Raw genomic sequence first — 22808 nt, 5'->3', positions numbered from 1 at the left:
TTGTTGTAATACAACTTGTAGCTTATAACAGTTTTAACTATGATTTTTGGGTATTTATTTCAAATGCTGTTTGATTGGGTTATGTCTTGATGTTGTTGTGTCTAGAAAGTTAAGCGTTTCCAGTGTTGAGATGAATTCTAATAAATTATTAACCCATTTGTGTAGCAATAAATGAGTAAGCAAGTTAAAAAAGAGAAAACAACTTATATTTTCTCATTCTTTTTATAAGTCTTTGGTTAAAAATATTTTATTTTAGAACTCAATTTAGCCATTAGGCAAATTTTTGGAATATCAGGACTCTACTGCATATTCACACAGCAGTTTATGTATGTTTAACATTAATAAAATTAATATAGCACAAGAGCCAAGCTTCATAATTGCTTGGTTTAAGTTATGAATGGCTCAAGATTCTCTTTTAGTATATGAATGAGAAAACAAACGTTAATCTTTCAATACCAGTCTTGATGTTGTTTTTTGTATATGGTAACCTAATGATTGGCATTTTTTTCTATTATTATCTTAACTTAACAATAAATTCAAATTCAAATTTATAAAGCTTTTATTCGATTCAACCATGCAGCTAGCTTAACTTATACATACAATCTTGTGCACACACACGTGCAAGGGGATCTTTAGATACACAAATTACAAAATGTAAATGGATATGTTTAACAGAAGGCTTTACTGAGGTAAATAGATGTAAAAATCACAAATAAACACAGCATTTTCTAAGCTATTGGCTCTTTCTTAGGTAGTAGTAGTCATTGTTCTTGTAGGGAGTCTTTGTTCTTACACACCCTACAAGAACAAAGACTCTAATGAAGACAGAGCTATAGTACAGTTTAACCTCGGTAACAAGTCACCCTTTATAACAAAAGTAATTTCCAAATCATCTAGAATTTATTTTTATTTGCGCTTTTTTTATCTATTTTTGTCAGTAAGGTAAGCCTGCTGTTAAACGTATCCATTACAATATCCTTAAATAAATAAAAAAAAATAATAACAAAGACAGAGAGATTTTAATTTATTATAGCTTACAATTACAGAAAAATTAAATAAAAATAAAACAAGCAACAACAGAAATTACATACACATTTTGAAAAATGACAGTGTTATTAATTTAGTAATTTCATAGTGAATGATTTTACAAAATTCACACCTCTTTATCCACAATAACTGTATTACTTAAATCATTTAACAAATAAATTATTTTTTCAAAAATGTGTAGTTCAAGGTAAAAAGTGTGAGAAAAGTTTGAAGAAAGGTTGAAAAGGAAAAACACACCAATCAGTAAGAACGATTCCAACATGCCAAGGAAGTTTTGAATGAATACCTGGCACATGTTTGCAAAGGCGATTGTGTAGCGTCTGCGACCACTACTGATGGTGACGTCTCGATCGCCTCGCCAGTACGCTTCATTGATCAACTTGTTGTTCTGAGGTAAGTACAAGGACCATCTACCTGAGGCTAAGTCAAGCCATTTCCAGACCTGTGTCGTCACCTACACAACAATAATCCTCAGTCTAAGGTTTGTAAAAAACATATTTAACACGTTTACTACCGAGTGACACAAGTCCTCTAATACAGAGGAGTGTGACGGCTGGTAGGCAACGTCTTAATTTAATGTGTTTTATACCTGCATATCTATTTTAGGTTTATACCGTACTATTTTAATTTGCAGATCAATATTTAATAAGAATGAACTATTTGAAACTAAAATACAATGACGGATACCATGCTATTATTGTTTTATTTAGTTGACTTTCGAGTCCTAACCATGTATTGTGAGGATTATTATTTTAATGTAGAAAAAGTCGAACTGCAGGCTTATCTGATTAAAAGTAGATTAACATGAATTTAAATGGTTACAGTTAACACTTCTTCCTTTAACACGTTCAGTGCTGACTACATCAATTGATGTAGTTGCGTAATCCCCACTACATTAGTTCAGTATGAGCTCAGCCGTTGCCGGGGAACGTTAAAATCGTTGCTAGCCTATAGCTTAGAATGTGAAATTTATTTTGGTGTAGGTTGGTACTAAAATTTCCCGTAAAATCCAACAACATTAATAAAATTAATTAATTAATTATTGCTTTTGTCCCAGTTTCTAGGATTTTCTCTCTTCAAGCCATATTACAAAGCCACTGACTACTGATCCAGGCAGTGCTGCTACCTTTGGTTGTTTTAGGGAACTACGTCTAATCTCGGGGTAACGTAGTACAATCGCCGCTGCTCTTTTGTTTTTCGTCAGATTGAAATATTTGAATGCCAATTGCGTTCGCTGTTACGGAACCGCGCCAGGGATTTGCCTGGGCCTCGCCGCCATTGGCGAGCGCCTGTTGGAATGCCTGCCTCACTGAACGTGTTAAAGACCTATAACCAATTTTAAGTAGGCTGATGAACAAAATACCGGTATAAACATTTTAATTGACTTGAATTAATCATACTGGTAGGCTAATTACTACCGTCTCAATGGGGAATGTTGAATTTTTCTTTCATTATGGACATTGTTGCCTTGTTAGCGAAGCAAGACTCCAAATCTAAACTATCTTCGGATCCGAATCCACTTATGTTTTTTTTTTTGCTTTTTTTCTTTCTTCAAAGACGGGTTTTTTAATCACTCATATTATGACTATTATGTCAAAGACTATCTGTGTCCATATACAAAACTGTCTGTGTCCTTGTACAAGACTGTCTGTGTCCATATACAAGACTATCTGGGTCCATATTATACAAGACTGTCTGTGCCCATGTACAAGACTGTCTGTGTCAATATACAGGACTAACTGTGTCCATATACAAGACTGTCTGTGTACAGACCACAAAAAGATAAAAAACAAAAAAAAACACATGTAAAGATAGTCATGTACAGGACTATCTTTGGACAAAAAGATTCAAGACAAAAAAGTCTTGTATATGGACTCTGATAGTCTTGTACATGGACACAGATAGTCTTGTACATGGATACAGATAGTCTTGTACATGGACACAGAGAGTCTTGTATATGGACACAAATAGTTATGGACACAGATAGTTTTGTACATGGATTCAGATAGTCACTATTATTTTATTTTAAAATACATCAATATGACACAACACATTTTCTTATGTATGAATTGTACTTTAAATACAATACTTTACAACTTTATGAAGGACCTATTAAAAAAAGACCGATCCATTTAACCACATCCAGCCCAAGATCTGATTTTCTGTGGATCCGATCGGGCGTCGGTTCTAGCTCAGATCCGACTGATTCGGTAGTCAGATATATCCGGATCTGACCATCACTAGAAAATATACTCATTGAAAACTTACTGATGACTAAAAAAGAGAGTCCATGTAATATTACCAATGAATGATCTACATTCCAAGTAAATAGCTTGTAGAGATGTGCTCAATCATGAGCTTAAAACTCAAAACTGACCTCAATAATACTTCTAGTAACAATAATTTTGCAATCAGTTGTTGCGACATCGTTTTGACACCAAGGAAAATACACACCTTGTGCATGTTGACTTTTCTGTTGACACAGACTGACACTTTCTCTAGCAGATCTATGAGGAGCAACGAGGGAGCCATCCACTTGGGGGTTGGTGCATCCTCCTCCATCACCTCTGTCACTTTCATAAGCAGCTTCACCAGTGTCTTCAGCAGGTTAGAAGAGTGCACTACCTTAGCACACGGCACCTTGATCTCCTGTCACATACAAGAGACTAAATAAGTAACCTGCAGCAATGGCTATATGTACAAGATTAAAAACATCCCCTGACCCCTACTATTACTAAATTACATTAGTAAACATTAATATTCCATTTAGTTTGGCTACAGAACAGTACTGTACAATGCTGGAGGCAGTTCAGAACACGCTATATATTGTTTGGTAGGCAGGGCCGAACTTACCTAGGGGCGGACGGGGCGAGCGCCCGGGGCCCCGAAAGGGGCCCCTTACACAGTAGTTTTTATTAATATCTTCGAAAATTAGTCAGACACTTTCCGAATGGCCTTCTCTTTTTAAAAGCTTTATTGTCATTATCCTATAGTTATATAGAAGTTATTGTTAGGTGAATTTTAAGGTATTACTAGGACCAAAATTCTTGACTCTAAGGGACTTTTCCTCAGGGTTGCACTCGGCCCCGCGCTTAGACCTAGTTTACACGAGCATAGCTGCTAGGCTGTGACGGACCAGTTTTGAGTTTCAATGAAGCCGTTCACACAAACGTACGGCCGCGGCGATCGAGTTGAAGGGGGCCCCTTCGCTTGGGGCAAAAAATACAATAAATAATATGAAAACTCTTGTCTTAACGTAGAACGTAACTTGTACAATTGTGTTGGGTTAAATGGAGATTCAATGAAGTTCTAATACTTTTGAAAAATAAAAACATTGCTCTGTTTTAATGTTTTATTAGATGTTATTCTTTTCCCTCTAAGTATATGCCAATCTCGATTTTAAGGGGCAGAAGTATTATATTAACCATTCAATTAAAAGGTTTTGTAAAATAGCAATTAAGTTATGCGTCAAAATTTGTATCTTCAATTTAGTCGTTAGAGTCAAAATCATACAGCGCCAGTATGATAAAAAAATTTATATAGACATTTTATGACAACTAGGGTCGTCTGATATGTTAACAAAAATTACATTATTTGGGAGCGGGCGAGCGTTGTCGACAGAAATCGTAAAAAAGCAACAAGCAGCTGCAACAATAAATGATAATGAGCTGATAAGGGATCCTGTCTAGTCTTGTCTGTCTCACGCACGCGCATACACATACATACAATGCCTTATCGCCTATCCAAAACAATTTGAATCACTTTACTCCCAGTGTGTTTTCGGTTGACATTGTCGTACTTTCGTGTTGTATTTTATTAATAATTCTGCAAACACTACAAAGAACAAATTAATGTTGTATTGAATGTTATGTTTGTGTTGTATTAATCTGAGATATTGAATACATTTAAACATCTTTCAGTTACTCATATAAATGGTTAGCTTGTGATTGGTTATTAGACTTGTATTGTAACATTTTACTCGTCAAGAAAAACTCAAACTCGTTAAAGTTCTTAATGGTACTTTTCATGCTAGGACTTTAACAAATTATACAAACAAAAATTCCATACCAAAACCACTATGAAAATAAACATAAGTCATAGTTTATGGTTTTATAGTTTTAGTGCAGCCAAGAAATGTAGGAAAAGGGGGTTTTAATTGCCATGCCAACGTGACCAACGTATCAGAGTGGGAAGTGACATTTATTTATAGAGAAAATAACTATGTTCTAAACCTTATAATGATTAATCCATAAAAAGTAAACTTTAACATTGTTTGGACTTGCATCTTATAAACTTAGTAAAAGGTTTGTTAGTAAAATTATAGTAAGTTATAAAATATATTAAAGCTTTAAAAGTTTATGCATTATCTCTGACTTACATCACGTGTTTAAATATAATTAATGTGTTATTTTTTATTTGTGTTTTCATTCAAGCACCAAATAGAATGTGTATTACAGCAAACAAATTAAATTAAACCTTTTACAAGTACGTGTTATTTTATTTTTATTTTATCTATAGTTTTCATTATTTGTTGCAAAGGATATTAAATTTTAATGTATTGCAAAAAAAATGTGTAAGGTACCTGCTAGGTATATTAAAATTTTATAAATACAATTACAACAAGAACAAATCATAACATAACACCGTACATTGTAGCTATTTTCAGACTTCAAATATTACATAAAATTAGTTTATGCAAAATACAGAATACTATTCTAACAGGTTTACATATTAATTCACCTTGATATTGCCTATTTAAAATTAGTGTGCATGTAATATGCGTTATATTGTGTACCATATTTGTTCTCGTATAATCATACTGGGGGCCCCATCGGCAAATTTGCCCGGGACCTCTGAAGTCCTAAGTCCGGCCCTGTTGGTAGGGTGCCTTCCAGCATCTAGCTGCCTTTGATCTAGCGCTACGCTACGTTGAACAACAGTCCGTCTCGACCCCAGCGGATACATTGTTTCTATGGCATTGGCTTCATTATGCTTTTTTTGCGTTGGTAACAGACTTTTTAAACCAACTTAAGACTTCAGTCCAACACTGTATGTAAGTTTCAAACACTGTCTTTACTGTACTATACATTTGAAAAGTAGGACCGAAGTTCGGATTATCGGGACTCTACTGTGTTTATACTAATTTTTTGCTTTTAATTTACTGTAGAGAAATAATTGAGGGGTTAACTTTTTAAAATTGTAGATTGACTATCTTTCATAACCATACCTCAAAAAGTAGCATGAAGAGATGTAAGTTTCCAGCGATTCGAGTTGAGGGAACTGAGTTAAGAACAATGTCACTAACACTAACATTGACTTTGCCACTTTCACTAATATCAAGATGTCTCTTTGCAGTGTCAATCTCATCTATCAGCTGGCCAATGTTCTGTATCGTCTGAAAATAAATAAATAATTAGTGTTAGATAAAAATGATAAGCATGAATTAAGTTAATAAAAAGTAAAGAAATGGGAGTGAAACAAAAATTTCTAGGATAAAAAAAAATGTATTGAGAGGTTTATTTTAATTTTTTTTAATTTGACAAAAAGGCAAAGCTTCTAAAAGAGCCAACCAAAGATTAGGTATTTGTTAAATATTAAACACACTTATTTGGATACAGCAATAAAACTTGGTTGGATTTAGGTTTCCAACCAATATACTATCTGAGCAACTGCAATATAAGATGGAAATGAGATAGCGTCAATAAATATACATTACACAATAGTTAACAAGATATGTCTTTTACCTACGACCGTTTTTTAAACTATCCATTTCAATTCAATTTTTGGAATTGAAAAGAAATGCGGGAGACGTTGGAAATACAGCAGAGCGATATTCACGATTTTGCCTCGACCGCTAGAGTGATGATGTTTTTGTGACTGAGGAAGATATTCAGAATTTTGCAGGGATCCCAGAAGACAACAATGATGTCTCTTCGACGGTAGAAGATGATCACGATATTACCTCGAGTTTGACTTGACCGAAAATATCTGACTGACACACCTAAACTTTAAATAAAATTTTCTTTTTGATTTTTTTTTTTTTTTTTTTGCTGGATCATTATTTACATTTGATATGGTATTTTGTTTAGAAGGGTTTAATCTCAAATTGGCTAGTTAGAATTTCTCATTGCTGCATTAATATTTTATTTAATTGAAAAACTCCCTATTAACTCGAAAATACTTTACAGGAAAACATAGAGACGGAGATTGGTGTAGTATATCCAATCCATTCAGAAAATTAGGAAATACTGTAAAAATAATATTCGTATCAAGAATTGAGAATTGATTTTTCAGATATCGGTATCGAGAATCAATAAATGTTGGTATTGACACATCTCTAGTTGTAGGTAAACTGTTTGAATGCATTCAGTATTGCTAAAAGATATGTAATATTTGTCTACTTGTAATTGAAAAAGTACTTATGGTAAGAATGCTGATGGCAGTACCTTTTCTCTGAAGAAAGAGTATTGTAATTAAGTTTTACAAATGTAATTAACCATTACGACACCCGTAGAAATTTTTAAGGTACTTGCCTTTCTACGTGTCATAAGGACTATCTTTACATAATTTTTGCGTAAACTACAATTTAACAATCTAAAAACACATAATATACAATAGAAAAGCATTTACCTCCGTGGCTAGTGTGTTTAGTAGTTTGTTGCAGTACGTTTCTCCATTTCTCCTGATAATTATCGTTAACAGATCACAAACTTTGTATACTGTTTCTGGCAGTCTTTCAATGTACTCCAGGCATACTTTGAGAACTTGATTTGAAAATTCGTCTAAAGCTTCTTTGGGCAAAAATACCTCTTCTTCTTCTGGTTCTTCTTCCTATTTTAAGACAAAACATTTATTAAAAACTAATTGAGTAAGCGATATGTAACAAATTATTGTGGACATTTTCTACCATAATTAATAAAACAATGTTTTTGAGTAATTTTTTTGTACATAGTAACACCAAAAAGTAATGTTAATAGAAGACATCTATGGTGATATAAAAAAAAAAACTATGGTAATAATTTGAGTTTATTTATGGTTTTGTAAAAACTAAGTTGAATTTACTAATCATTTTTAGCAGATTATTTGTAAAATATTTTTTATAAATACAGGGTTACAATTAAGTCTGGAACCTCTTTTTAATTTTTAAACCACAATAGAAAAAAATACCAAAGTTCACACGTGCTTACTAGTGATAGTAATGCACACATCTGCCCAATTACCGACCCGATAACCCCTTTGGGGGATGGTCCACAAGGAGTCAGGCAAAATTCTTAAATAGCAGCATAGGTCGAGTTTGGTATCCAGGGTGTCTACTACATTCTGGATAAAAAATTCATGGACAATTCCCGTACATTTAAGGACACTTTGCCGTAACCTTTGTCGGTGTCATTAGGCCTACCAAATAATTTTCCTGATTTGTAAAACTGTATTAATCTTGTTATTCACTGTAGTTCTACCAGGGAGAAAAGTAAATAATAATAGAAACGAGTTGAAAATTACAAAATAGAAATTTATTGAAAGTAAACAAACATAGGCCTACCGCCGCCTACCTATACTTTAGGTAAAGCTTTTATAGTGTAACAGAGAAACGCAATCATTGTCTCCTGCGATAGCGACAAATATCTCCATCAGTCACGTAAACTTCATAACATAGCTTATCCGATCCAGGCCGATTAATTTGGCATGATTCGCCCTGGCACAACGTTAGGTTCTCGACTACTTTTGAAAAAATCTTTAATGCATATTGTTACTCAATTCTTAGTACAAAATCAAGGTATGGTAAGCGGCTATTAATAAGCAATAAGCACAGAGTAAGATTATTGTATTTTCATTTGCAAAGTTAATATCGACATATAGCAATCATTAGTTGTTTATCTTAGGCTCAATTACATTTTCTTAATATATTTTACAGCTCTTTCAAGAATCAAAATACCCAGGCCTAGAGACCTAATTATTTAGGAGGGCCTATACTGAGTAACAAACAATGAGGTTATAATAGCAGCAAAGTCACTATCATCATTCTAGTTCATAAGATTTTGATTGCTTAAAGCATACAACTCAATAAATAAATATATGGAAAACAAAAAACATTGAAACCTGAATAGCAAACAATATAAGACAAAGATACAGAAAATGCAATGACATAATTTGAAACCAAGCAGGCCTACATAGTGATAAAACATTAATGCAAACAACAATGCTTGTGGTTTTGTCAATTGAAAGATAAAATGTCCATAAAAAAGGGGTTAACTTACAAAATAAGACTGTAGATTATTTACATGTTTAATATGAAACCACAAACAGTTTTATGGCACTGTAGGCACTGGCCGCGGCAAATTGACTTCAAGCCGAAAGTACAAGTAAGAAGTGAAATTTAACAGCCATTATAAAGCTATTATTTTCACGATAAAATAGGTTTGAGATCTAATAATAATTACCCTAGTAATAAAAAAAGAAGTTGTAAAGGAATAAAAGTGATACAACTTTTATGAGCTAGCTGCTGAGTCAACAGTTCTTGGAAGTACTTGACTTGACACTTGATTGTCGTGATAAAATATTAATGGGTTTGAGATTGTTAATGGGATTTTTATTGCATAACTACTCTAGTAATAAATTATGAAAATGTAAACAAACATCTGATAAACCTTTTATGTGCTCCTAACCAACTAGCGATCAATAAAATTATGGCCCATTAAAAATTTAAGGACATAGTCTGGCATTTAAGGACAATTCCGTACATTTCATGGCCAGTAAAAATTTAAGTACAATTCCCGGTTTCCCCGGTTGGTAGACACCCTGGTATCAAATTAAAGGTCTCCGTTAGTAAATGACAATGCCACAAATCCAAACTCAAACAGACAACCAAGTCAAAAATGACAGCCGTTCAAATATTTCTTTAATCTGACATTTTGAATCTTTGAACAGCTGCCATTTTTTATAAAGCTGATATTTTGAGCTCAAATTTGCGGCATTGTATTCTACTAATAAAGACCTTTAATTTGATGTGCATATCGACCTATGCTTTCCTTTATGATTTTCATCCGACTTCTTGCAGGCGCCTCACAGTATAATATGCATTGCAAATTCAAGGAGTATTTGAACAGCTGTCATTTTTTACTCTATTGTCCATTTGAGTTCGGGTTTGTGGCATTGTATTTTACTAAAGAAGACCTTTAATTTGATATCAAACTTGACTTATGCTGCTATTTAAGAATTTTGTCTGACTCCTTGTGGACCCAAAGGGGTTATCGAGTCGATCATTGATTCATTGGGCAGATGTGTGTGTTACTATCACCAGTAAGCACATACGAACTTTAATATTTTTTCTATTGTGGTTTAAAAATGTTAAAAAGAGGTTCAAGACTTGATTGTCACCCTGTATCAAAAAATAAAATGTAATGTTACTAAAAACTAAGAACTAAAACAATCAACCAAATCAATAATATTATTTACAAATTTTAATTTACTTACATGCAAAATAAACTTTATTCAGTAATGCTTGAACATCATACAAGGGCTTATCAAAAAGTAAAGAACTTATTTAATGAAGTACAAATTTTACAAAATAAACTTTTTACCATATACATTTAAAAGAACAGCTAAAATACTACTTTCCCACATATCCACCGAACACATTGAGACCCTAAACAAATTTTACCGCCCGTGAGCTCAGCCACCTGGTGACATGCAATTGGAGGTCCTCATTTTAATCAAAGTGCTGTGCTGCTAACAAGTTCATCATTTTGGTGCATCAGAGAGGGTTGATGAGAGAAACTCCCAAATTTGAATGATTAAAGAGATTGTATGAGCGATTTGATATGAGCTCGGGCATTGTAATGAAAAACAAATTTTGGACTTTGGAAACTGAATGCACCATTTTTAAACAAAAACTTTCATTTATTACGTTGTTTCTGTACACTTAACACGCTTGACAACAAATTTCTATAGGTTTTAACTTTTTAAGTGTATGGCCACATATTACATACAGCACCTCAAAGCTGGTAGGATTTTCAATCGCAGCACACTTTTTAAAATTTATATTTGGGACAACAGGCAGCACAATGACACTTCCACTACAGTAGCTGGACAGTCATTGAGTTAGATAACACGTCTGTACTAGAAAGTGCACGGACAGCGCGCGCCATTCAGCGTCAGACGAAAACATTCCTTACTTTCTGAACAGCCCTCGTATTTAACCATATTCTTAGTGATGTTTTACAAATATATATTTTTAGCATTGCAAGAGTTTTAAGCTTAATAAATGTATAGATAAGTTGACTTTTACTGTGAGAAAAACTAATATTATACAGTACAACCACGGTAATCTGTCACCTAAGGGATCTGAACCATGGTTAAAACAGTGAAAAGATCAAAGTATCCGAGGAGGTTCAGGATTTTACCATGATTGCCGAAGAATCATGATGTTTCTGGTACCGCAGAAGATATTCAGGATTTTGCTGCGATCGCCAATGAGGAATTTTAGCAAATTGTCCATACAGGTCAAAGTCAAAGATATGGAACAAGCTATTACCGTATGACTTATGATAAGACCTAGCTCCGAGATTGATTGATTTTTATGATACTCGTTTTTAAGTCCCCATAGGCTAAAAACACCATTTGTTCAAATATATATATGTATATATGTATACATATAATAGGGATGGGTCGATTCTTGGCTTTGGAATCAGAATTAAGAATTGACCAATCACAAGTAGAATCCGATACTGATACTTGTCTGCGAAAATCGGTGCGGTCGTAAAATTACTAATGCTAATGCCGTAATAGCATCATATATATTGGGAGATGATGACAATGTCAACATGGCCGCGGAGGAATTCGCTGAAGATGACAATAATGTCTACAAATAAATTAAAAAAAAAAAAATCTGCGATCATGAAATATGCCGGTGTTTCTGTTACCCCGGGGGTTTTCCAGGGTTTGCCTTTACCGTGGGAGACAATGACGATGTCTACCCGACCGAGAGAAATGTTTTTGGAACCAATGGAATCAGAATTGAGAATGAATTTCAAAGAATAAATAATTTCTGGAATTCACCCATCACTGATATACAGGGTCTCTCGTAACTCTCTGAAAACGGTATGTAGTGTTATTGCTTAGGTCCAGACAAACACATTTCACCATAAGAGGATAGGTCTCTGGTGCGTAGTTTCCCATCTATCTATCTGTATGTGATTTTTATAAAAACAATAATAACTCCAACTATACACCAATGTTTATCTTATCAAGACATGTTTAAAAAAGTTCTAATAAAATATCAATTTAAAACTAATTTAATTCAAACAACGCTATTACTCCTTTTACATTCTCTATAACAGCTGATGGCATAATTTGTTGTTGTCATTTATAAAAGAATTCTTGTCTTAACTTTACTGCATGAATTTGTTGCACACTATTCTTAATTATAAACAAACTTTTTACATAATCTCTGTTGGTTTTTTGATTGTTTAAAAGGAAGAGTAACGTAACTTAGCAACAGATATGAGTGAAATTGCATAAATTTAATTAACTTGTTGACTGCGCGCGCCGACTTTACAAGGCTCTCCCCAGTGGCGGGCGAAGCCCCGGCGCGCAACCGAATCAGCGAACGCAATTGGCATTCAAATATTTCAGTCTGACGAATCACAAAAGAGCAGTGGTGACTGTGCTGCGTTACCCCGAGAGTGGATGTAGTTCACTGAAACACCCAAAGGTAGCAGCACTGCACGGATCCGTATCCAGTGTCTTTGTAATGTGGGTTGAAGAGAAAAATTCCCCGAAACTGGGACAAAAGCATTGCCAGACAGGATTTTACCGGAAATTTTAGTACCAACCTACACCAAAGTAAAGCTTGCATTCTAAGCTGGCAGGCAGGCAACGATTATAACGTCTCCGTCTGAGGCTAAGCTCACACTGACTCAACATATTTCTGTTGGCCTGCTGGCGACGCCGACTAAAGTCGGCGCGCGCAGTCAACGTGTTAAAGAACAGGGCTCTGACGATTTAATGAATGATTTAATTAAAGAACAGGGACCCCAAACATTCGCACACAAAATTTGAAACTGGGCCTCTTTACATGGGATTAAAAATCTACAATCATTTACCTAATTCATACAGAACTTTATCAAAATCAAATTTTACTTATAAGCTGAAAGAGACTTTGAGCCAGAAAGCGTATTACAAAATTCAGACGTTTTTAAAAGATAAATTGTAATAGTTTTTACTCTTATTAGAGTATAATTAGATTAAGAAACCTAGATATAAATTGACCATGTACCAGCTTGGGAATTACTTTTGTAATTATTGTATCAGGCGTCATGTACAATAAAGCGTCTATTGTCTATTGTCTCTGAGGTGAATAATCATTTCTCCATTTACACCTTGAAGTTTATCATTTTATCAGTACAGTTCATCCTTGTACTGTACCAGCTCACCCCTTGCTTTGCTGGATATGTTTCACGCACGAGTCTATGTGGACAGGCAAATGCAAGGTTAAAAGAGGCCGCCAACCTCTTTAAAAAAAAGAAAGATAAAAAGTTATTTAGAGAATGTAAAAGGAGTATTAGCATTGTTTAAATGGAAAAAGGGGCCATGCATTAGAGAAAAACTAATTTATCTGTTATTCTTTATTCAATCCTAAATAATAAGGTATCATTGAAATCTACGTAAAATGGGTTAACAACTTTACGTCTCCTGCAATTCTTTGTATATTTTAAATGGCCGCCATTTTGATACTGTCAATGATATTTTATTACATTTGTTTAAAAACGTACATCTTAATAATATAAACATTTGTATACAATCTCAACGCTGTACTACAAACCATTTAGAAGTTATGGTTGTTTTTGTAAAAAACACATAGGCCTACAGACAGATGGATGGGGAAACTAGAAACTATGCACCAGAGACCCATGTTTCTGTAGTGTAGTGTGTTTGTCTTGACCTAAGCAATAGCGCTATATACCATTGTCCAGAGAGTTACGAGACACATCTCAAATTTACTTATATTATAGTATTAGCAAATTCGGAATGCCGATGAATGCCAGGTCAAATCCCATCGCACGCACGCACCCCCACTCACTGGTGTAAAGGACAGGGTAAGTTGCTTGGCCGATGAATAGCTGGGGTGGCTCGGTCTTTAAATCCCATTAGTCAAGCCTCACCGAAAACTCCACTTAAAAGCGGGTATGTAATAAATATTCATTATTTGCAACAACAAAAAATTTATACTGTATTGTTAGTTATCATAATACAAACAAATGTGTGTTTGTTCGTTAATCGGCCGACTTAATTATTATTAATACATGAATGGTAAATACACAGTTACCGTAACTATATGTTGTTTAGTATAATTTTACTTGTTACAATGTAAAGAGTTAAAAAATAATAAAGAAGTCAAAATAAAATTACAATTAAAAATATTTTTATTTTGATTGGTTAAGTACAATAGAATATTTAACGGGCGGAAATACGGCCGGTCCTAATCCCCTGCGCCTGTGTGCGTGCGGTCTTGCTTGTGTGTGAGTGAACCTACATTGCCTCCATCGGCATTCCGAATTTGCTAATACTATAGGGTAGAAGGTTGACAAAATACCTGTGCATTAACGTCACGTAAAATTGAATGTCCCTAGTAATTTTTATTAAAATTTGTCTTTGTTCTTTACATCTCTAATAAAAAAAACCAAACAAAAGACAGCTTTTACAACTTTTATGGCTATACTGGAACCAAAATGTTAAGCACGGGATTCAAAGTGCTATGTAAACCTGTCATGTGTATGCTAAGGATTTTCTGAAGTGAGCTTTGCGGGGCAATGAACGCTTTCATGTGCATGTTGCCTTGGTGGCTAATAAAGAATCTTGAAACTACATTACTTTGAAATATAAATATGTCCAGAATAAATCTTGAATCCTCCTAAATATCAAGAACTTGCAATTTAAGTTTAGATCAGTAGGAGATTAGGGTCAAATATCTAATATCCACACCTGCCGCCCCCTGCACCATCACAACCCATGCGTAGATTGATGGTAGTAAACAAAATGCAATCCAAACAAGACAGAACCTCAAGAGAAAGTAGTTTCCTGTTTTTAACAGTGACATAAATTAAGTCCAAATCGCAGCAAAATCGGCTGATTTGAAAGATTTTATGTAACAGTTTGCACTACTGTTGATGTATTGAAGCTTGACACCCCAGAGTGTGGTATTAGGTACCCCCAATGAACTTTTGACTACTTTCGACAGCAGGATGGTTGGACGTATGAAAGATTCACAAGAGTCTGGGATTCAAAATTTAAAGCTTTCACTTTCTTTGCATTAATAAAACCGAAATCAAAAAGGCAAACTACAAGTCACAATCAATACAACCAGGGATTAAGAAGTCTAGAGAAATGTTAATACATGTAATATAGTCATACAGTAGAACCTTGATTATCTTAGGTATTTATGGGGAGGGATCTACAGATAACCAATCCACGATAAACTACAGTTATGGTAAAAAAAATACCAAAAACTAAAAACATTACACTAAAATACTATTTATATAGAAATTTATGTCACTAATTAGCATTTTTACATCAACAAAAACAATACTAGGCAATCATAATATTTATTTTTACCAGCAATACACTGTATAGCAACAAATAACGCAAAGCCATTGAACGTCTTGCAAAAAGCGACAAACCAGTGAAGCTTGTAATCTGTTATAAGCTACTGCTAGTGATAAGCTACGAGCAGTTTCACCATTGAAAAATCAAAGTCTGAAAATTAATTGATATGTAGGTTGATTATAATTATCAACTAGCATTGATGTTACTTAAATTGAAAATAATAAAACCATTACAAAACTCAAATATGCTTATGAGAAAATATGGTATGAGAAAAGACTGCTGAGAAAAATATATGGACCAGTTGAAGATAAACAAAGATTGGGGGATATGAAAGAACAAATAGTTTAAGGAAATATATAAAAAACAAGAAATAGTGGTGCTGCCCAAAAGTAAATGGCTAAAATGGGCAGACCATGCGAAGAAGAGAGAAAATACCGTTCAAATAGTCTATTCCAAGTATAACTACAAGGTAGACAACTACTTGGAAGACCAAGAATGAAGCGGGAAGACCTAGTAATGAAAGACATCTCCAGACTGGGGTCTACATAAGATGAGGTAGGTGATAGAAGATAATGTAGGCGTATTGTTGGGAGACTAGGTACGTGATAGTATGGTATGCATGCACCATTGTGAAATCGGCCGCCAATCTCACGTTGATGCTTTTCACATTGACAATGTTGCTGTTTCATTGTAAAATTGTTGAATTTCAAATGCACATCATAGGTCTTTAGACAAAAACAAATAGGTGGCCATGTGACATTTGTTAATACAGTAGATAGATTTTTCACATTAAAACTGCCAGAATTTGCCTTAATGTAATAAGCCAGCTGATTATACACTCTGAATAAAAAATTTGACAGCTTGATTCCCATCTGTAGGACAGGGCCACAGCTAGTTGATACTCAATGTTTGATGTATATTTTGACCACAGTTGATCTGTGACCTGCCCCTGAATAATCGAGGTGCTTACGGTATCAGAAAACAAACTGTACAATAAAAAAGGTGAAATATACACACTCAAATTATAATTTACATGGGATTGGGTTTGAAATGTATCAAGGTATTCCCTAAGAAGTAGTGGTAGATTACGTTAGAGTTTGAGAAACTATAAAATGGCTAAACCAAACCCGTTTTGGGCCATTTAAAAGGCTTGAGAGGTATGTATTCATTCAAAGACCTGTTCTTTCCTGCATGAAGTTAACTGACAGTAAGAAGTTACTACCCCAACAAAGGCAGAGTCCAAGAGTTTTTTTTTTTTTTTTTTAGGCACGAGCCCGGGATTGTTTTTTACATTACTTCAGGCTAGACCTAGGGGTTGCGGCATTATTACTTAGATAAAATCCTTTGTTGATTGGCGGGATTTGAACCCAGGACCACAGGAACCGAAGTCCCACGCTCTAACCACTAGACCAGCTCACTCCCTGAGAGTCCAAAAGATAGTAACGCTGATAATTTTAATAAAGAAATTCAGAAGTACGACAAATGCTACTTTTAATACCCTAAATTAGATAAATATCCTATGTCAGGATTTTGAATTTAATTCAGTGAATAGATTATGGCAATGTTCAAAGCTTATTGTTTAGTAAACTTTAAACCATTAAAATCTGACAATTTCTACTTCACCAAATTAACAAACAAAAAAGTTAATAAGCTGGTTAATTAGTTATATTGGTTTTTATTCACTTTCATGCGCTCGTTAATGTGATTTGTTTAGTTTCGGCAACAAAAGTTTTTCTCTAACTTTTAACAAAAAATGTATAATTAATTACTTATAATTATAATTATAAAACTATAATAATTATAGTTATAAAAACTATAATAATTATAATTATAAAAACTTTAATCATTATAATTAATATTAATAATAATTAACTCATCCTGCTTCCTTAATAATTGTATGTTTTTTTTTTTTTAATAATCCCAGCACATTCACAAAACGTTAAAGGGTTTGGACCGTGTTCCCTTAAAAGTGTTTAAACTAACTCTGACTTCAATTAAAATGCCACTGGCGTAAGAAAAAAAAAAAACTATTAACCAGATCATGTTTAAAGTAGAGGTGCACGGATATTCCAAATTTAAGTTTGGTTTCATTTTGATCGTATATCCCTTTACTGTTCTGAAGCTAATACAAAGACTCCCAAGGAAATATTATATGAATTTAAATAGATTGCAATTTTCAAGTGTTATAATTAGATATTGGTGAATTACAGCATATTAATTTAAATCACCGACAACTTCCTTTACCCCCACACGGTGTTGTTATAAAGCAAAACATAGGAATAAGTTTAACCATCACCAAGAAAGCCAGCCATTGAATGGGATGACTAGTCAATATACTATACTGCATTCACAAATGAATCTAGGTAGATTGATGAATATTCTGAAGTACTAAACTCATGACACAGACAAATCAAGCGATCCAGACAAATTCAGAGTGAACGAGACAAATAAAGGGTAGATGACTGAATCCTAAAGTCTTTCACGAAAAAATAAAAAATCAAACCAAACATTACAAAGGACCAATGGTGACTGAGTATGAAGATTGTTGTACAACTAACTATATTGCTAAATTATGTTACACCATGAACCAAACAAAGGACATAAATTAAAGGGGGTTAAGCAGTCTCATACAAACGACTAGGGATGAAACAAGCAGCTACACACGTGCCACATTTACAAAGTGCACATTCACACACATACCAAGACTTGAGGGGGTTGTACATTATGTGGGAAAAAGTTGTTCAGTAGGTAGTCGGTTGCATGTTCTAGAGTTGAGGTAAGTATGAGAGCCTCGTAGCAGTGTTCCCGGGAGAAGCCCATATCCATTAGTTGGCTCAGTTCAACAGAATTTACTTCGGGCCTCTCCCTACCACTGGTGTTGCGTCTGCTTTCTCCAGTGGCTGAGTTTACGAGAACAGGAGGCTCGTTATTCTCCTTCTGCTTTCGCTCCTAAAATCAGTTGACTTACAAACATATCTATCAATTCGATGTTTGTGTGTATGTTAAATATAAACTTACCTGCAATTACTATATTTTACCAACAATGTCTGGAAAGATTTGACTGACTATTATGCTGAAAAGCTTATTAAAGTAAATTCTGGACTAAAAAAAATACCCTCTTCCTTTTAAGTGCTCTGGTGGTTTTCGGTTCTGGTGTTCTTTTCCTTTTACGAGAACTCTCAGCTTGTTCTTCATCTTGGCCATTGGCTATCACGTCTGAGTCCTGTGAAACATTTGAGTCTCCAGAATCATAGGAGTCACCATCCGAATCATCAGACTCATAGGAGTCACCGTCTGAATAGTCAGAGTCATCCGAATCATCAGAGTCATCCGAGTCATCGTCAGAGTAATCCCAGTCATCGTCCGATTCAGACGAGTCATCGTTAGAGACATCCAAGTCAGAGTCGTCAGAGCCATCAACCATGGAAATCAGAATCCAGAAGGAATCAGAAGTCACTTCATCATCTGATTTCTTTGCTTCCGTCTTTTTCTTCATTACCTCAAAATAAGGCTATGAAACAATTTTTTTTTTTACAAATAAGAGGTGTACCGAGCCTGCAACTTAAGATTGAGCAATCAAGCACTAGGCTGACAAATTAAGCCGAGCTTGAACGTTTCCCTTTGAAATGTTTCCAAAAGAATACAAAACTCATGAAGAGTGGTTTTACAGCTTACTTACTTATAAGTTTTTAATATAAAAATGAAATCTTCCTCTTGACTTAATTTGAAATCACCAAAAACATAATACAGAGATATTATAAAGGAGTGTAGCTGTTCATCTAGGCAGATATATGACCATGACAACTGAAATTTCATTAACTAGTGTTGGAAAAATGTAAGCTAACTTTGATTTAAAATATTTTAATCACTCATAACAACAATTTATTATTAAATCCAGTTTTCTGAAAATCCTAACAACTCTGGACCTATTAATAATACTTGGGCTCAATCTAGGCTCAATTAAAAATTCCAGACTGGCACACCTCTAAAATAAATAATATTGAACAATCTCATTAAATAGATCAGGTTTTCCTCCAGGAAAGTTACTACTGTTGTATGTGTGCACACACTCTCCCCCAAATTTGCTTAGTGGTGAATTAAAATATAAATATCTAATCTGATTTAACAAAAAAATGTAAGGAATTAAATTCTTTCACATACAGTGCATTTAAAAAAATTAAAATAAACATAGAATTAATTTTGAAACTGATAAGAAGTATTCTAGGCTAATTCGAGAATGTTTTGAGGAGATATTTAGGCTGAAGTGTCACACTCATTATCACTATATGACTATGATTTTTGTTGTTGTTAATTATTTATCCACTCAATTGCTCCTGTTGAATTATCTTTTGTTGCATTTTTAAGGTAATTGTTGACCCAGTATGTAATCAGGTTGGATCTTGAATGGGTGAAGATGTTGGTATTCTTAAAAATAAATTTCTAGACAATATACTGGTGTTTCCAATACCTATCATATAACAGTTTTCAACAACATTACAACCTAATATGACTAGTGAATATAGCCTTGAGTTGTAACCTTAAATTTTAAAATAAGACAATTGTGAATTGTACCTATCGATACCATAACCTACTGAGGTAAAGGGGATGTTGTCTAATCTAATCTTGCTTTGAAATATAATAGTTAACTTACAGTTTAAATTTTTAGGACTACTGTACTAACTTTGCATGGGTAGACAGAAAAATTGTATTTAAGTAAGTGATTTAAGGGGGAAACCGATAAACAGAGAACCGACCAAAACCGAACTGATAAAAATCAGCAACTGATCCATCACTATTCTTTTTGTATGCTGTTTTACCCTTATTATTTTTCCCACTTATGAGGTAAATTATCTAAGATACGCAACAAAATAAGACAGTCTACGGAAATTAATATATTCTTCTTATCATGTGAGGCAACATACTGTACATAAATATAGCACTAACAAAATCTCAGTAGGCCCTATCCATGAGAATTATTAAAAATTCCATTAGCCATAGAATAAAAATGTGCATCTGGCTTTGTTATTTTTAATAACCTTAACATTTGATTTACTTCAAAGTGCAAAGACATTTTCATACATACCTCAATCATTTCCCCTCCACGAATGATATGACGATAAATGGTGAGCATTGTTTCAGTCATCCGTGCTCCATACGTGGGTAATGGTCTGCGACCCCACAAAAATGACAAGGCATCAAAGGCCATCTATAAAAAATTTAGATTGCATCTTAAAACAAGTTTAGTGTATAGGTTAAAGCTTAGGCTAAAACTTAGGTCAAAGCTATATAAACTTTATTAAAAACTCTATCATCATGCAATTGACTGATGAGCAGATCTTGTGCTGAACACAGAAACGTGCAGAGAACTCAGTAATACAGTGTTGAGTCGAGATGAACGGGTTCCAAAATTGCGGGAAATGTTCGGGAAAAATATATTCCCGATCATCAGGACGTGATTACATTTGAACCCGGTTTTTATCGGGACGGGATTTAATCCGGAGATTTAATATTAACGGAGATACGGCCGAAAAAGCGCGGCCAGAAAAGTTCATTAGTCACAGGAACAACGAACGGCATCAGGAGGATCCGTAGGTGCTGCTGTCTGTGGGAGCGATTTAGAGGTTATTTGGTGAATATATATTCTTTATACCCTTGATTATATTAGGTTAACCTAACCTAACTTAACCTTTTTTGGCCATTTTGACGCTAACTCGATTTACCGACGCTTTTCCTGCCGTATCTCCGTTAATAGTAATCGGATCTTGAAAAATCTTGCATATTCTTGTTCAGCTCGCTTTACCGGTTAATTTGAGTATACACATGACCCATTTCCGCAAAATTTTTGTTTTTTCCGATTTTCCGGGAAAACGGTGCTTTTCCGATGAAAATGACAATCATTTTTGAATTCAGGACGTAATTTAGCATAAGAATAGTAAAAAAAATTTTTTAGCGACACGTCCGTGATCAATATAATTACCCACATTCCCAAGCCAGCAAAAAAATTAGCAATATAAACCAATAAATCAAAATTTAAATTTGTATGTAGAACATTTATTGCAAATATGAAGACTCAAATATGTTTAGGTTCAACCCATTGGCCTACTTCAACGAGCACCAACCGCCACAATGCGCGAGGCCCACCCAATACATTGGAGTTAGCGACCACGGCCGAAGTAGTTCGGTTTAATCCTTTACAGATGCCAGCACTACCTTCAGCTGCAACAATTGGCAATCTGTGTTACCATATTGGAGTCGTTATAGACTGGCTCAGATTTTTTGGCGAAAATCAGTAATATTATGATAAAGCCGTCTGCCTCTTGTTATTGTTTGTTTACTAACATTACAGGTGGCGATGTACGTCTTTGTTTAAGTGAAATTGATCGATTTATTGGTGATGGCGGCTTTTTGTGAATCAGACGAAGAGTAAGAGGTGGAGGGAGTGATCAAACAAAGACCCGAACCTTTTGATTTAGTTTTAGAAACAATTGGCAATCTGTGTTACCATGTTGGAGTCGTTATAGACTGGCTCAGATTTTTTGGCGAAAATCAGTAATATTATGATACAGCCGTCTGCCTCTTGTTATTGTTTGTTTACTAACATTACAGGTGGCGATGTACGTCTTTGTTTAAGTGAAATTGATCGATTTATTGGTGATGGCGGCTTTTTGTGAATCAGACAAAGAGTAAGAGGTGGAGGGAGTGATCAAACAAAGACCCGAACCTTTTGATTTAGTTTTGGACGAGTTTTGGAACGATCAAGGGAGTGGTTTAACTTATCTGAAGGTAAAATTTAAAAAAAAATTAGGTGTGCCTGTTCAATGGTGCATGCATGAGTAAGGACAACAGGCCAAAACAGTCTCTTTTTAGCACTGAAATGCCAGAATGTCCATTTTGTTACATAGGAGGGTTTACTTAGTAAAACTTGTTCTCAATACCATTGGCCAAGATTGATAACAGTGATCAATTCCAGCTAGACAAAAGATTGCTTTCATCACACATAAAAAAACTTATCGACTGCAGACAAGAAATACTAATTTTTTGTCGGATCATCAAGTTTTGCAATCCTTATTGGTTACCTAAATTTCATTTGTGTTAAAATATTTGAAAACTTGGAAGTAAGAGTTTTCTCTCTCCAGTGCATTTATACACAAGATGTCTCA

At 34.3% G+C, this 22808-nt stretch overlaps 1 protein-coding gene across 4 annotated transcripts in view; it reads right to left on the bottom strand.

Annotated features, from left to right (window-relative positions):
- Window positions 1-22808, bottom strand: part of LOC128998322 (E3 ubiquitin-protein ligase HUWE1) — a 173687-nt gene that overhangs the window by 86716 nt on the left and 64163 nt on the right. For all 4 annotated transcript variants that reach the window (XM_054424414.1, XM_054424416.1, XM_054424415.1 and 1 more), the window contains 6 exons: window positions 20732-20854; window positions 18349-18597; window positions 7678-7878; window positions 6275-6442; window positions 3502-3696; window positions 1334-1501 (listed from right to left, as the gene is read on the bottom strand). In XM_054424414.1, coding sequence (XP_054280389.1) covers window positions 1334-1501; window positions 3502-3696; window positions 6275-6442; window positions 7678-7878; window positions 18349-18597; window positions 20732-20854 — 1104 coding nt within the window. The remainder of the gene's footprint in view (window positions 1-1333; window positions 1502-3501; window positions 3697-6274; window positions 6443-7677; window positions 7879-18348; window positions 18598-20731; window positions 20855-22808) is intronic.

This window comes from Macrosteles quadrilineatus, unplaced genomic scaffold, assembly GCF_028750875.1.
Source record: "Macrosteles quadrilineatus isolate MER2022 unplaced genomic scaffold, UCM_ALF_1.0 Scaffold_7__1_contigs__length_78375512, whole genome shotgun sequence".
Classification (NCBI taxonomy): Eukaryota; Metazoa; Arthropoda; class Insecta; order Hemiptera; family Cicadellidae; genus Macrosteles; species Macrosteles quadrilineatus.
This window is presented reverse-complemented; position numbering and strand designations above follow the sequence as displayed.